This window comes from Magallana gigas, chromosome 7 (assembly GCF_963853765.1).
Source record: "Magallana gigas chromosome 7, xbMagGiga1.1, whole genome shotgun sequence".
In the NCBI taxonomy this organism is placed as follows: domain Eukaryota; kingdom Metazoa; phylum Mollusca; class Bivalvia; order Ostreida; family Ostreidae; genus Magallana; species Magallana gigas.
The window spans coordinates 24,533,013-24,547,477 of NC_088859.1; the positions used below are offsets into that span (position 1 = coordinate 24,533,013).

At 33.8% G+C, this 14,465-nt stretch overlaps 1 protein-coding gene across 1 annotated transcript in view; it reads left to right on the forward strand.

Annotated features, from left to right (window-relative positions):
- LOC105330303 (centrosome and spindle pole associated protein 1) overlaps positions 1-14,465 on the forward strand; it is a 49,408-nt gene that overhangs the window by 11,230 nt on the left and 23,713 nt on the right. The window contains exons 16-30 of the mRNA XM_066066068.1: positions 1,071-1,151; positions 1,863-1,904; positions 2,002-2,079; positions 2,506-2,607; positions 4,426-4,467; positions 5,189-5,245; positions 5,616-5,684; positions 6,399-6,505; positions 8,168-8,228; positions 8,340-8,380; positions 8,568-8,670; positions 9,167-9,193; positions 11,031-11,136; positions 11,748-11,759; positions 14,318-14,414. Coding sequence (XP_065922140.1) covers positions 1,071-1,151; positions 1,863-1,904; positions 2,002-2,079; positions 2,506-2,607; positions 4,426-4,467; positions 5,189-5,245; positions 5,616-5,684; positions 6,399-6,505; positions 8,168-8,228; positions 8,340-8,380; positions 8,568-8,670; positions 9,167-9,193; positions 11,031-11,136; positions 11,748-11,759; positions 14,318-14,414 — 1,025 coding nt within the window. The remainder of the gene's footprint in view (positions 1-1,070; positions 1,152-1,862; positions 1,905-2,001; positions 2,080-2,505; positions 2,608-4,425; positions 4,468-5,188; positions 5,246-5,615; positions 5,685-6,398; positions 6,506-8,167; positions 8,229-8,339; positions 8,381-8,567; positions 8,671-9,166; positions 9,194-11,030; positions 11,137-11,747; positions 11,760-14,317; positions 14,415-14,465) is intronic.

The following is a 14,465-nucleotide window of genomic DNA, read 5'->3' on the forward strand; positions in this document are numbered from 1 at the left end:
TATCATCCAAGATTTTTTATGTTGTTAATGTGGAGATAGATAATTATGTGAATAGTCTCTGTGAGATGACAGGAGCTTGTTGTACATTTACTAGCTGTCTACTGTATGTATGATTCCAGCAAGGTCGAGCTTTGATTGGGGTGGCTAGAACTGTGGCCTCTTCATTTGACAGTCTCTATGATGATGATGGGGTAAAGAAATTTGTTCAGAAGTGATGACTGCCAGTCCTTGCTATATCAATTGCTAGGGCTAACTTGCTGCTGTTAAAGTCTCTCTCTCTCTCTCTCTCTCTCTCTCTCTCTCTCTCTGAACACATGTACATTTCATTCAAATGTAGGTTTAGGTAAAGTCTTCTGCTATTCCTCTCTCTGTTCTTTTCAATGCTCTGCTTGGCATTGCACTTCAGCTTTGTAATTAAACTGAAGATGCAGATTTAGAAACATTTGCAAGGAAGTGATATGAAAATATGTACTGGTAATTGCTAGATCTCTATAACTGTATAGATTTGATGTAAATATAGACTGTTTTTTAAATGGAGGTGTAACGGAATAAGACATTATGTCCAGTAGGTTTACCATCAAAGATCCTAATATATTGTGTGTGTTCCTATACAAAATGAATTATAGTGGGAATAGGATTTCAGAACTGAAATACCAGTAAATGATTTATGATTGCCAATTGCTTCAAAATTTTTTGGTCAAACTACTCAAACATCAAAATCATATCAGATTATCTGGTTGTTTTTCCAAAGCAATTTCAATCTTTTAATTTTGAAAAGAATATTCATTCAAATCTGGCACCAATTTATTAACACACACAATCACGAACTTCATCATTTCTGAACAAATTATGAGTGTTACTAAGAACATCACTAAAATACTACATGTACATGTACTACCAAAACTTATGTAGGCCGCACCCACCATCTCTAGTGTGTGTGTTCTACAGGCATCCCCCCTCCCACTGCTAAACCCCAACCTTCCCCCTTTCCCCCTAACTTCCACCCTCCCGTTGAGTGAGAAGTCGGGCTGTATTTCACTGATTCTGATTTGACCTGTGTCCTGTTTCAGCACTCTGAAGCTCTGGCCAGTGTTGTTAGAAGTCTAACTTCACTGACCCAGAAAGATAGTCCGCTGGACGCTCTGGAAGAGGTAGAGTGGTCGATTGTTTGGCCTGGAGGTTATAAAGCTTGGCGAGTACAAACTCAATGCTCCAACTCATACTATGTGCTCAAACTCATACTCTGTACTCCAAATATATACCCAATCTCAAAATTCCATATTTATTTACGTATGAGCACGAGTATGAATTTTGAAGCATGAAATTTGAGTACGTACTTTGAAGTGTAATGATCTCCAGGTCCGATATAGACTGTGTATAGGGATTTCACCAGTGTGACACCTGTAGAGAATGAACTGTGTGTGACACAAACTAAGTTTATCCCAATGAGTTCATGAATTGATTCTTTTGTTTTGTAGTTATTTTGTAGAATCTGTAGAAAAAACTATTGGATGCATGACCCTATTCATATTTTAATAAGTATATCATGAAGTTTCAGTGTGTTAGTAGAAGTAATAAATTTGGGTGAATCTAGAAACTCATAACCTTTGGAGATACTTATAAAAAAATCTTTGTAAATATTTCTTTAAATCAGAAGCAAAGAGCTAAATGTTTCTATACTATATATACAAGAACAAGATCAAGTAATAAAAGTATGACAAATCATACAATCAAAGAACTTAAACTAAACAGAGGCAAAATAAAATTCATTTCCTTCAATGTTTATAAACTGGATTGAATAATTGCATCAAAAATAAATTAGCATTTAATTTTAAATGTAATTTGAGCATTGTGATTTGCAGGAGTTACCACGGCGAGGGCGACCCAGGGACCCACCCCAGGAGGTAGGGAAAAGTTCATTTCATATTCAAATTGAGAATGAAATTTATCGCTAAAGAGTTTTTGACACAATCTTACCAAATATTCGAATCTTGCTTGCAGCGAGAAGATACCCCACCCAGAGAACCTGAGATCTACGAGGCCAGTTTACATGGGCTCAGACAACATGATTCAGCTGAGGTCAGTATTGCAGTTCAAGATTATGAGATTATGAATATGGTTCAAAGTATATTGAATAGTAGCCGAGTGAAATTCGTAATTATTTATCAATTACAAAACACAGTTGTTTATCCTTTGATTTTGCCTTCAAGAATAACTCATTCAGAAATACAAAAGATAGTTATCAACAGAGCATTACTCTGCCAAGTATGTGTACAATATTTTATTGAATTTCATGTGAATTTTGCTTCACATGAATTTCACAGGAAGTTTTTACATGCAAATAAGAGAATACAAAGTATTGATGCAAAATTCACCCAAATTATGTATGAGTGCTCTTTTTCTTTTATATTCACATGAAAAATGTCATGAATTTCTTGTGAGGCGCTATTGCCCTTGTAATCATTTATAATCTTTAGGTTCAAGAATTTTTCCTGTAAATTACAGGTACGGAAGAAACAAACAAGAAATGATGAATACAATGATTTTCTGAAGCAGAATAGAGAGAAGGAGAAACACAAATATGACAAGCAGAAATACGGAGAGTCGGTGAGTCAGGTTTGCTACAAGTTCTGTACTCCACAGGGGTTACTGGTCATACTGCATGGACTCGGGGGCAGGGAAAGCTTGATCAGGGTGGGGTACAGGACTAGTAGTCCACAGTGATGCTCCTAACATACTCAAGTTGTGTACTAATGACTAACATGCAAGTTTACGTATAGTGATGGGCAAGTTTTTCTTGATGTAATAAACCTATAAGCAGAGTTTTAATTTGGGGGGGGGGGGTCCCCCTGTTTTTATACAACCTGAAAGAGCTGAGTCTGTTTTAAGGTGTTTTCATAATGGTTTTGTAAGAGTTTATTGTTAGAGTTCAGTGTGAATTTCTGTTTAAGTAGGGTAAAAAGATTTATATATACATGTTGCTTATATACTCAAATCTATATCAAATTTAGGTAGTAGATTGAAGAATGTTGCTAAGCAGGTGTTTTACAGATAATGAAAGTTAGACATGCTTGTTGTCTCATTTTTAGCACTTTCTTGAAGTTAGAAGAGCCTCTTAGTTTTGTTCTGGTCTACTGCATAGTTTGTGAACGTAGGCAAGTGCTCCTAATGGAAGAGGAGGGGGGGGGCGGTGACATTTCTCAAAGAAGCAGAATAAAGCTTATATTTGTGAGCAGCATGGACTCATCTGGATTTATTCAGATATCTATTAGCAACCAATATGATTGCAAATAAAGCCCTTATTTTGATATCAGTACTGTTAATTAAAGTGACAGAGTAGATTTATAATATTCCAGGTTAGACTAGAAATCAATACGGCCTAGCCATTACACTGAGTGTTATTAACATTATCATAAAAATAACTCCTTAAGTTTCCTTGGTCAGCTCATCAATGATGAATGGTATTGATCCCTGGAATAGATGAGGCCACTACTGCCTCCATAGGTACATGTTTACAATTTTACACACCTTTATGTGAAAGGTGATTCTCCAATTGGTGCCTGGTCAGTGCGATTGTTGTCATTGCTCAAGGAGTTTGAATTGTAGCAGGATTGTTACAGTCAGTCATGTTGATGGATGTTGATTCCTTGAATCTTGCAAGTATATTTAATATACTAGATGACTTGTATGTAATGCTGGAGACCTTTTGAATGGTGTGCTGTGTACTTGGTTTCTGCATGCTCGCTGTAGTGACTTCTAACAGTTGTAGTGACTTGTTTGTTTCACATGCTGATCTTTTAGCCTGGTTTGTCTTGATCTTTGGCTTTGAAAATAGCTCACAGTGAAATTACAATATTGTAGTATAAGATCTATATAATATTGGAAGTAAATTTTGTGCGAGTGCAGTTCGGACAGAAGCAGTTAGCTTGGTTATGAGGACTACTGTATACAGCAAAATATTTGCTCCTGTTTTATTATTTTCATCCTTATCGCCCTTGTTGTCAGCTGGCAGATTTAAGACAGAATGAATTCCAATGTCCCAAATTATTTCTCTTTAAAACACAACTGTGTCTTGGCTAATTTAAGATGGGGCAAAACTGTTTGCAAGTGTAGAAGGGCGAAAATTACACAGGGCGAAAATAACACTGTATACAGTATTTTCTCATTCTTTTATGTTGCATTAGTCATTTCATTACGGCAAAGTTTGGCCTATTTCTTAGAATAATGACGCATTTCGTGATGGAGGAGGCTCTATCAGATAACTGCTCTTATAGGTACATTATCAACATGAGTATGGTTTGTTTTAAGGGGGATTAATTTGCTAATCAACTGCTTCAGAGATTTGCCTTTTTGTTTGATTGTACAAAGTTAACTTATTGTTTTCCCTATGTCTTTTCTGAATGTTGATGATTGTAAACTTAACAGAATCCAAGAGGCATTAGAGACCGACCCTCCTCTGAACCCCAGGTAATTTGATATCACCTGTGCACCTGAGTGATCCCCCCTTTGTATGCATCGGCTTTATAGTTATTTGCCTGTCTGCTCTGATCCCTTGATTTTTCATCTTTTCAAAAAAAATCTTTGCATTCAGACTGAGAGTCACTGACTTAATTTCTGTTTCACTCTAATCACAGTGGAATAGATGAATGTTTTTATATATATATATATATATGTAATTAAACATCTGTAGAAAGTATAGTGTTAGGAATAAACAAGCTCTGGAGATTAGGACTGTGTTAATGACTGTAGCTTTCATATGTGACTTTCTTCTGTTAGTCCCTTGAATGGTCACATAAGACAGTCTATACTGTATTTGTATAATCTGTCCATCACACCTTACGGTTTCCTCCCAGCACAGAGATATATACCTGTTCATTACAGAAATGTATCTGTTAGATTTAGCAGGTTAAATGTATAGTAGGCTAGTAGAAATTGGAATGTTTTAAGTTTACAGTGTATAAATACTCACTTTTTCGTCGTGTGTTTAGGGGATATGGAGGGGGGGGGGGGGCAAGAAGAATGGGGTGCATGGCTTATGTGTGTGCATGTGCTGTCTTTGATGCATGACACCCAGAACATAGACTAACTCTGCATGTGTTGGTGGTGCTCATATCTGCTTTTGTTTATTCTAATGCATTGCATGAAATGTTTATGATTTTAATTTTTAACCCACTTTCTGCATCAACAGCCAACAGATGGAATCTATGCCACACTTCCTGGATTACATTACAACGGCTCGGCCGAGGTAATCACTGTTCCTGCACCTTTCAGTTTAACAAACCAGCTCTCTTCTCTGAAAGATTTTTTTAATCTTAATAAAAAATATCTTTTCAAGTTATAAGGGTTTCTATTAATTGATAATCATCACAGCAGCTCACCATTAAACAGTGAGCTACATTAAAACTGTTCTTATTATTTAGAACTTTTATGTGATTTTTTTTGTTCAATAAATAGAATTATTTGTGCATTTTTTTCTCCTTGAAATTTGAAATGTTTTTTAGATTAATATATTTTTTTTTAATTACCGTAGTTTTTTTTTAAACATGATCTCGTTTTCAAAGGTTTATTTATTTCAAGATTCAAATTTTTTCTCTTGTTGATTTTAATGTTACTAGAAAAGAAAGATTGACGTTAGAAATAAAGAGTACAACGAATTTTTACGAAACAGTCAGGAAAATCTGTCTGTAAGTAATAATCATCGGCCCTCAGTCTACCACTGTAACTCCTGACCTTTTTCATGGCTTAAGTGCAGCACCATGTCTTTTTGTAGCTGGTTTGTTACCTTTGTCAATATTTCACTTCTCAGTATTGTGTGTAAACACATCCTTAGATTCTTCAAGTTTTCTTGTGGAACATTTCTTCAACGAACATTTTGATTGATACCATGTTTTTTCTACATGATATATATATTTAATAACCTTTATATCTAAACTACATGTATTACCCATCTTAAATATCTTCATTGTATACCTAGAGAGGATATTTTGCAGAAACGTGTCCTTGTTTTTTTGTTACCCATTTAACAAAAAAAATCTAAGAATATCATCATTGAAAATAATTACATGTTACATTGTACATGTACTGTAAGTTTATAAAGTTCTATTTTAAAGGTTCTTTTGCATAAATGTTATCATAGCTTTACTACAGCTTGCAATCATAGATGGTAAAGGTTCCTTCAATTTTTTCTGAACTTCTATTTAGAAATTTTAAAGTAACCAGAGTATTTATTATTTATTTATATGGAATCAAGAGTTTTGCAGTATCAATATGTATATAAATTCATAGTAAAGAAATTTTCCAGGTCAAGGTATGGGAAAGTATATTAAAATGACCTACTAAGATAAATATCTTAGAAAACTGGTCTTGGGCTGTAACTGAAGCCTATGTTTTGTCTGTAGAGAAGAAGGGGAGGTAACAGACCCCCTCCCGGGCCCCGCCGGGGCTGGCAGTCCCCAGGCAATGATGACGGGAGGGACCGGAGACGGAGAGAAGAACCCTCATATAGGTGTGTATGCGGATATTAGTAGTTTCTCAACAACAAAATTCTTTAGTTTTCCAAATTATATGTTGCTCAACAGCAAGAGAATAACAGAATCATTCATTATTATGGGTGTTGGATGGAGAAATTCCACTGAGTGGACAAAATTCACTGTCAAGGATGAGGCTTTGCTGAGTCCTAGACAGTGAATTGGCCTTGGGGTTAATTATTTTTCTCACATTATTTTACATTAGAAAGCTGTGTTTGACAATTGTCTGTTACGACGTTCATTTTACTTTTGGTTTATTACTCTGCTACATATAATGTAAGTCAGCATTTATTTCAAAGAAATTATGGTAAGATAAATATGAGGGTTGTCCCAAAATAGCGTAAACAGGACACATAATTTATTATCTGTTCACTGCAATTTCATTAGACTTCTATGTTTTCTTCAATGACTCTTTGGCAAACAATACTGAAAAATTCAAATCTGTACTTTATTTATTTCTCGAGAAAATGAATAATTAGTAACATCAATTTTTGTCAGGCGGTGCAATGTGCGATGTCGAAAACTTCCAGTTTTACATTGTTGCTAAACCCTCCACATCATTTACGATAACATTTACGTTTTATTTCCGAAAAAGTCTTATACATATATTATCTTTGAACAAGTAACCTGAGTGCACATTCAACATGAATTTCTAGTTTTTGTTTTTTTTAAAAAATATTTTCTTAGTACAAACGATCTGTCGGCTCCAAACTTGCCCTGTATTACTTGTTGTCTAACGTCCGTCTTGCTGAAGTGTGTCGTTCAGCATTTTGACGTCCATCGATATCGTTCGGGGTTTCTTTTTCCACTTATTGTCATCATACTTGTTCAAATATTTTCAATGTTGATTAACTACTTATTCACAAAACGCATTTTAATCGATTTTGTTAATTTCGTTTACTTCCAAAGCTGCTTAGGATTTATTTCATGGTCTTTACAAAATTGTATCAGTTACTGCTGCGCCACCTTAAACGCTGACATCCTCATTTTATTACGAGTTAACTTTTCAACTTGTCACAAAACGCGCTATAAAATATTGTATCATGCTTTCATTTCACTTATTTAATCTCAAACAATATTTGATTTTAAAACATTATTTGAAAGGAAATTTCTTGAACCCTTTGTGGCACAAATTTCATATTTTTTTGTCTTCGATTAACTGAATAATGCCACATGTCTACGCTATTTTGGGACAACCCTTGTACTTCGTGGGTTGGTATATTCCATCTTTAATCATTTCCATATAGCAGACAATGTTTAGTTTTGTTTTACAGCGGTGTTGTAATACATAGTGTAAAACAGAAAAATATCACCATGCTTTCGCTCACCTGACGAACCAATCTCACACCGGTGATAGTGTATACAGGGTTATTTTCGCCCCATGTAATTTTCGTCCTTCTATACTTGCAAACGGTTTTGTCCTGTCTTTAATTCGCCAAGACACAGTTTTGTTTTAAGAGAAAAAATTTGAGGCATTGATTAAATTCACCCTCAGACAACGAGGGCAAAAGTGGCAAAAATAAAACGTATGGGCCAATATTTCCCTGTATACAGTGAGGCTAGAAAAGTTCTTCTACTGGTAGATCCATGTATGTACCTGTACAGTAATTCTTATGCATATCTGAATATATTTTGTTTAGGCAAGACGATCGTGACAGAAGACTAAAGTCCTATAACAGTGATGGAGCCATTAATAGAGCGGTGAGGAATCTGGAACCTTACATTTGGAAAGCTTGTGTTTTTGACCGATTCTGCTAAAAGCTATATTAGCCTGATATGGTGCTGTATTCAGGTTTATTTTCTGTTTTATAGGGAAATGACAGACGCTATGATGATGACGATGATGATGATAGGTAATGTACAACTTTTTTGTTGATAATATACTGACATGCTTCAGTGTATATTTATTCTCTCTTTAACACCAATAATGTTTTGAAGTTTGATAGTGAAATAAATTGTCAATTTAGATGATGGAATAATTGATCATGAATTGTAATTAAGCTTGCATGTGTATATATTTCCGTTTTTTTACTTCCACAGGAGAGGACGGTACAGGTCAGATCGTAACCGTGATAAAGGCATACTTGATGACGACAACTGGCTCTCTGCTCGACGAGAACCGGAAGACGAATACCAAAACCTGGTAAGTTGTCTCGCATGGATGATTGTTGCGCTCGCTGATGCTCATTCACTTCTGTGTCTGCATGATGTCATGCTTATGAAATGTGTTCAGAATGTACAGCTAAAATAAATTTAAGTAAAAAGAATGTTTAACATTGTGATATGAAGTACGTGAAAAGGGTTGACAGTTACAGTGAACCAACTTTTACACGCGTCGGTTTTATTTCAAAATTAACATGAACAAATGCTTTTCATTCTCTAATTTTGCCATCAAGTTTATGTTACTGACTATTATTAACAAATTTAATAGACATTAAGAATTGGTTCGCTGCATGAGTTATTAATGACAAAGATGTACTTGTAAACTGGGCATAATTTCCTTTCATTCTGTTAAAAGTTGGTTTGCAATATTTGCTGTTGTTGATTGAAATGATTGATGAGCGTGTTGTGTGGCAAATTAACCTGATTGGTGACTGCTTCTTCTGTTTAATTGTCTTGTATTTGTTCATTTATGCAAGATTAAGCGATTAAAAGGTGACACTGAGGTAGGTAGTTTGATGCAACTGTGTGAAGTTATAACTCCACCATGATTTTTATCAGTCGAGTTTTAAGTCTTGTTGTAGTGGTTCTTATGTGTGCATCACTTTTTGTTTTGTACATTATGATTATGTTTCTTAATGAATTAATTTTGGAGTGTTTTAAGTCTTAAATGACAAAGTCAAATAATTGACATTCTTCATATTTTTCTTTGCATATAAAGTTTTTCTTTTCTTATTTATAGAAAAAGAAATTTTAAAATTCATTATGTTGTATTACCAGTAGTTGACCTTGAGTTTGGTTGTGTATGTTTACCACTGTATGCTGTCACTGTATACTGTATTCACTGTATGTTACAATCTGTATTAAGTAGTGGTGGTAGTCTGCAATGAGGGAGTTCACTTGTAACATACTCAAGATTAAAAAGAACACCCCCTTACCCCCCCCCCCCCCCAAAAAAAAATAAAAAAAAAAATATGTAGGTAAAATATCTATAATATGGCCTCCTCTTCATTAAAGTCGAGCACACTCTTTATGATCCTAATACGTGACATAAAAGAAGCCTTTATATTGATCCTTATCGAATCCTGTTTTAATGAAATGATAGTGAAGTTTGTGTAAAGATATAAGATCTATATTATCTGTGAATATACAGTTTGCTGATAAAGATAATCCACAGCGATTCCCACATGCTGAAATAATCTTAAGATGATCTTCGTTGGAGCCTTACATTCTTTATTGACAACTACATATCTACCATGAACTGATCAATTGAGAAGCAATTACATCATGGGGTTTGGGTTTAGTAAATATTAGGCATATAAAAATGTAAAGATATGAAAATGAAAAAAAATATAAAATGGGCAGTGCGTTTTCATTTCTATCTCAATAAAAGACTTTTATGGATCCATATTTTGAATCATATTAGAATTTCTCCGCTCCTTTTTTGTCCATTTAAATGTTTATCTTAGCCTGCTATAGAGAGACATGAGCACACTTTCCCTTTAAATGTTAGGTCATTATTTTTCCTTCCTTTCCATGTCTTGAGAATGTTTACCCGTTGCTATGCTGGGTTGTTTTGGTGACGACCGACAGATAGCTAGCCCACTGTCATCTTTCTGCCATTAATTAGAGAACAAATTCACTGGAAGAAACTTTGTACCAGCATTTACCTCTCTATATTTTATAAGGATATTTTGGTTGGGGAAAATTGCTTTCATAATTAAACCATAATAGCAATTTGAAAGCACTCTTTTTCCTCATTGATTTTAAATTTGATGAAAAGTAAAAAACTAAGAGAAACATTTAAATGGAAGATGGAAATTTCTTAATTAAATGCCATTGTATGTGTTGAACAGTTGATTATTGAATTAAGGTGCCGAAGTTTTGAACTGGCTTTAAACTACAGGTATGGTCACGCTTGGTTTAGAAATCTCTATTGAATTTTAAAGTATTATTGGATACGTGCATAGCACAAGTAAATATATATACCAACTTGAGTACATAACAGTATATGTTTATAGCCGTACATGGCCCACAAACCCAAGTGTGTTTAAGTTCTAAATCTTCGCCGTGCTCACAGAAATTGGTTTAAACACTGGGTGCCTTATCAGTGTTATTATTTCAGCATTTATTTGTTTTTCAATTCTTTGGAATAGAAGTTATTACGTGTTTTGTTGTGAATTAGCTAGTGGCTGAGATAGGAATTTATATAATCAGTGCTTTGGATAGTAGATTTACTCTGTGGAATTATTAATGGATTTATTTATAGATAAGTACAAAGTGAGAATTACTGAGAAAAAAATTTCTGTTGTTACAATGCTTTCCTCTGGATTACCCTGACAGGAACCTAACCCCCCTAGACAGCGGGGCAGAGCCCCACCCAACAGATCCCCACCCCCAGACAAGGAAGATATGGCACGCGCCAATTATTTCGCCACTCTGCCTGTGGGTAGGTATCTTTGTTTCATGTTAGCTAAATGTACTTATTAACACATACTTTACTTCCATTGATGGAGTCTACAGTACTCATTTCTGATTTCACTCACATTTTAATTGTAACAGTTGTGAAATATTTTTAGTCTGAAAAATCTTTGAAATTTAAAATCAATTGTTTTACAATTTTAAATTTGTTATCAGTGATTCAATTGACAGAAAATTTTTCTATTTTGTTCTAAGATTGCTTTTATTTAAAGAGTTTAATTCCAATACATATGTGAATGGTCTTTGTGCTACAATATGATATACTTATAGAGTCGATTTTTGTTGTTGTTGTGTTTTTCTTAATGATTAAAGAATATCATGAAATGAAAGTAAAACATGAATGTTACTTTCAAATATAATTATTTTTTATAAGCTAGTCATTTCAAAAAATATGATTTTATTTTGAATGATGTTGTTATTATCTAAGGATAGAAGTTTGCAGATTGAGCCTTAATTGATAAATGAATTTGGAAATGGTAAAAGAATTTTTTTAAGGGATGGGAAGGGGGATAGAAAAAACAGATAAGCGATACTGAGTGAAGGGTGTAGGGGTGCTGATTCTGTATGATCTGTTGACAGGTGTACGATCAGGTAAATCATCACTAACCCAGACACTGCGTGGCATGGCACTCCTCTCTTACTCTCCTCTCCTCTTCTGATTTGTCTGAAGCATTCATTTAGTTTAGAATTTAAATTTGCAAGGGACCAATCTGAGTGAATTTTTAAGCAGTAGTTTGAATTTATTTTTTGTTTATGTTCTGGTTGATATTTGGTTAAATAAAACTACCTGTTTGGTGATATTTGGATTTAGTCTGTTTATCTTCTTGTCTTTATACTGGTAGTACTTGATTTGCCTACCTATTCATGTATAAACATATTTACATTATATAGGATTTTTAAGTCTGTCTTTTTTGGATTAGCTCTTTTCTTGCAGCCAATTAAAATTAAATTTGTATCTCCCTATTATAGGTAAACTCTATAGTAATTAGCCATTGGAAATCTTAATTAGAGGTCCAGATTAGGTTGTTATTTTCATTTTTTTGAAGTATATTTGTTTGCTTATGAAGACGAATTTAAGTACACCTTTATATATTTGCATTTCTATTGTTGTTTCCCACTGTAAGCCCATACGGAGGAGCTGCAATTATTTCTCTATAATCGCAATTGCTCTGTCAGTATACTATGACGTCATAAAGGTGTAACGTTATATATACTTTTCAATGACGTTATAGATTTAAAACCACTATACGATACATCATGTGTTTTTCTCCAACTCCATTAGAATTGACGTATTTACATGTAATATTAAAACATGTTTTTGATAACATTTTAAAGGAATTACTGTTATAACATATCATTGATTCTGTTAACAAATCTATGTGAATTAAAAAGATACATTACAGTCTGAATGTTTACTTTTGATGTAATAGCTAAATGTCAAGGTCTAGGCTAATACAGGGTATTTGCGAGTGGTAAAATGCAAATATAAGTAATAAACAACGATTATTTAGTGAACATGGCGTTATGAATAGCAACTGCTCTGCTGGCATATTTTCCATGATGCGCTAGCGCGCATCATGGAATATGCCAACAGAGCAATTGCTATGCATAACGCCATGTTCACTAAATAACGTTGTTTATTTCTTAAGTATTGAACTTAAATGATATGTTTTGAGCTATTGAATATTTAGGTTTAAGATTATTTGTCTCTCACCTGAGAAATACCAATGTAAACTGCACCGCAGCAAACTGAATCCCTGTCTCCCGGCCTGTAATCACCATATACTTATCTACTAAATGGAAGCATTTTATTTTATATATATATGTGTGATTATCCGCTTTTTTTGCTATTTTTCCCATTTGCTTGCATGCAGAACCATTGATTTGGGATTTGATTTGTAAATATATACACAACTCTGAATTGGGTATGGTGTACAATGCAAATTCAACAGAATTTTAATTTGTTAAGAAATTTGAATAGGGAATATATACTGGTATTCATTCTTTACCTATGTAAATATTCATGCATTTAAACTCTATATATTTTGTTCAATTGAGTAACATCCATTCCAGTGTGATATAAGTATATAAAGCAGACGGACATGTATTCAGCATTTTAGAATTTCTCCTTATATTATTTTCTTAACGGTACATGCTCTTCATTCATATACTCTCAATACACACCTTAAATCTTTATCTAGATTTTTATGTTATGTAATAGATCATCATAATTATAGATATATCAGGGTTTAAATACTTCCAAAATTTGAAATTTATGTTTAATATTATTTGTTAAATTGATTTTTATTACCTAGCTGTATATTTTGCAACCTGCAGTAAATGTTATCGAATGGTTTTGTTTTTAGAATTTTTTTACTTGGGGGGAAAAACCTTATGGATGAGAAAAATTGAAGATGAAAAGGAAATTAACTTTGCAATAAATCAAAATTTTTTACATTTCAAATTATTTTTTTAGACTGTCATGGTCCTGTCAAAATTACTATACATGCATCATTAAAATCCCATGGCCAGTCTCTGTGAGCTTACTCATTGAGCTTTTGTTAGTCCAACAATGAAAAAGCAAAAGTCTCAAGTTTTGAGATTGATCATGTTGATCGAGTACCAAAACATGCCGTAGTTATAAATACATGCATAAGCCTTTATGAAATTCACAAAAAACTAATCAGAATGAATTATTGATGAGATAAGTGCTGCTAGTTGGTCAGTAAGTGAGTGTGCTAAGTGTTTGTGAGACTGGCTGTGGGATTCTGTTTATTATCTCAATATGTCGATATACATGACAGTTCTAGAGTTTCTTACTCTTGAAAACCGTGCACATTTATTGTAACAAATGCAAACCCTTTTATGTTCATTCCCATTTAAGCCCCATGTTATTTGTTAATTGTCACAATTTCTGCAAAACAGAAAGTACGTACAATTTGACAATTAATATAGATTCATTAATATACACTTATGATATGCTATCACATAGAAGGTACTTCTGATTAAAGAACATTGTTTGCTTTGTTCTTTGAACTGCTTTTATCATTACTTAATTTGCATGCTTTATCATGTGCTGCACATTTTGTAGAGAAAAAAAGCCGCAGAATATTAGTTCCATTATTTATTTTTTTTCTATGACTTTTTAGGCGGAAATGATAGAGAAAGTGCAAATGCTCGGAAGAAAGCCCGATACAGGGAAGAGCTTCAGTTACAGATGAGAGAAGCAGAAGCTGCTCGCAGAAGGTGGGTAACGGAACAGCTTGTGCAGTTACAGCATTTCATTTAAACCCCCCC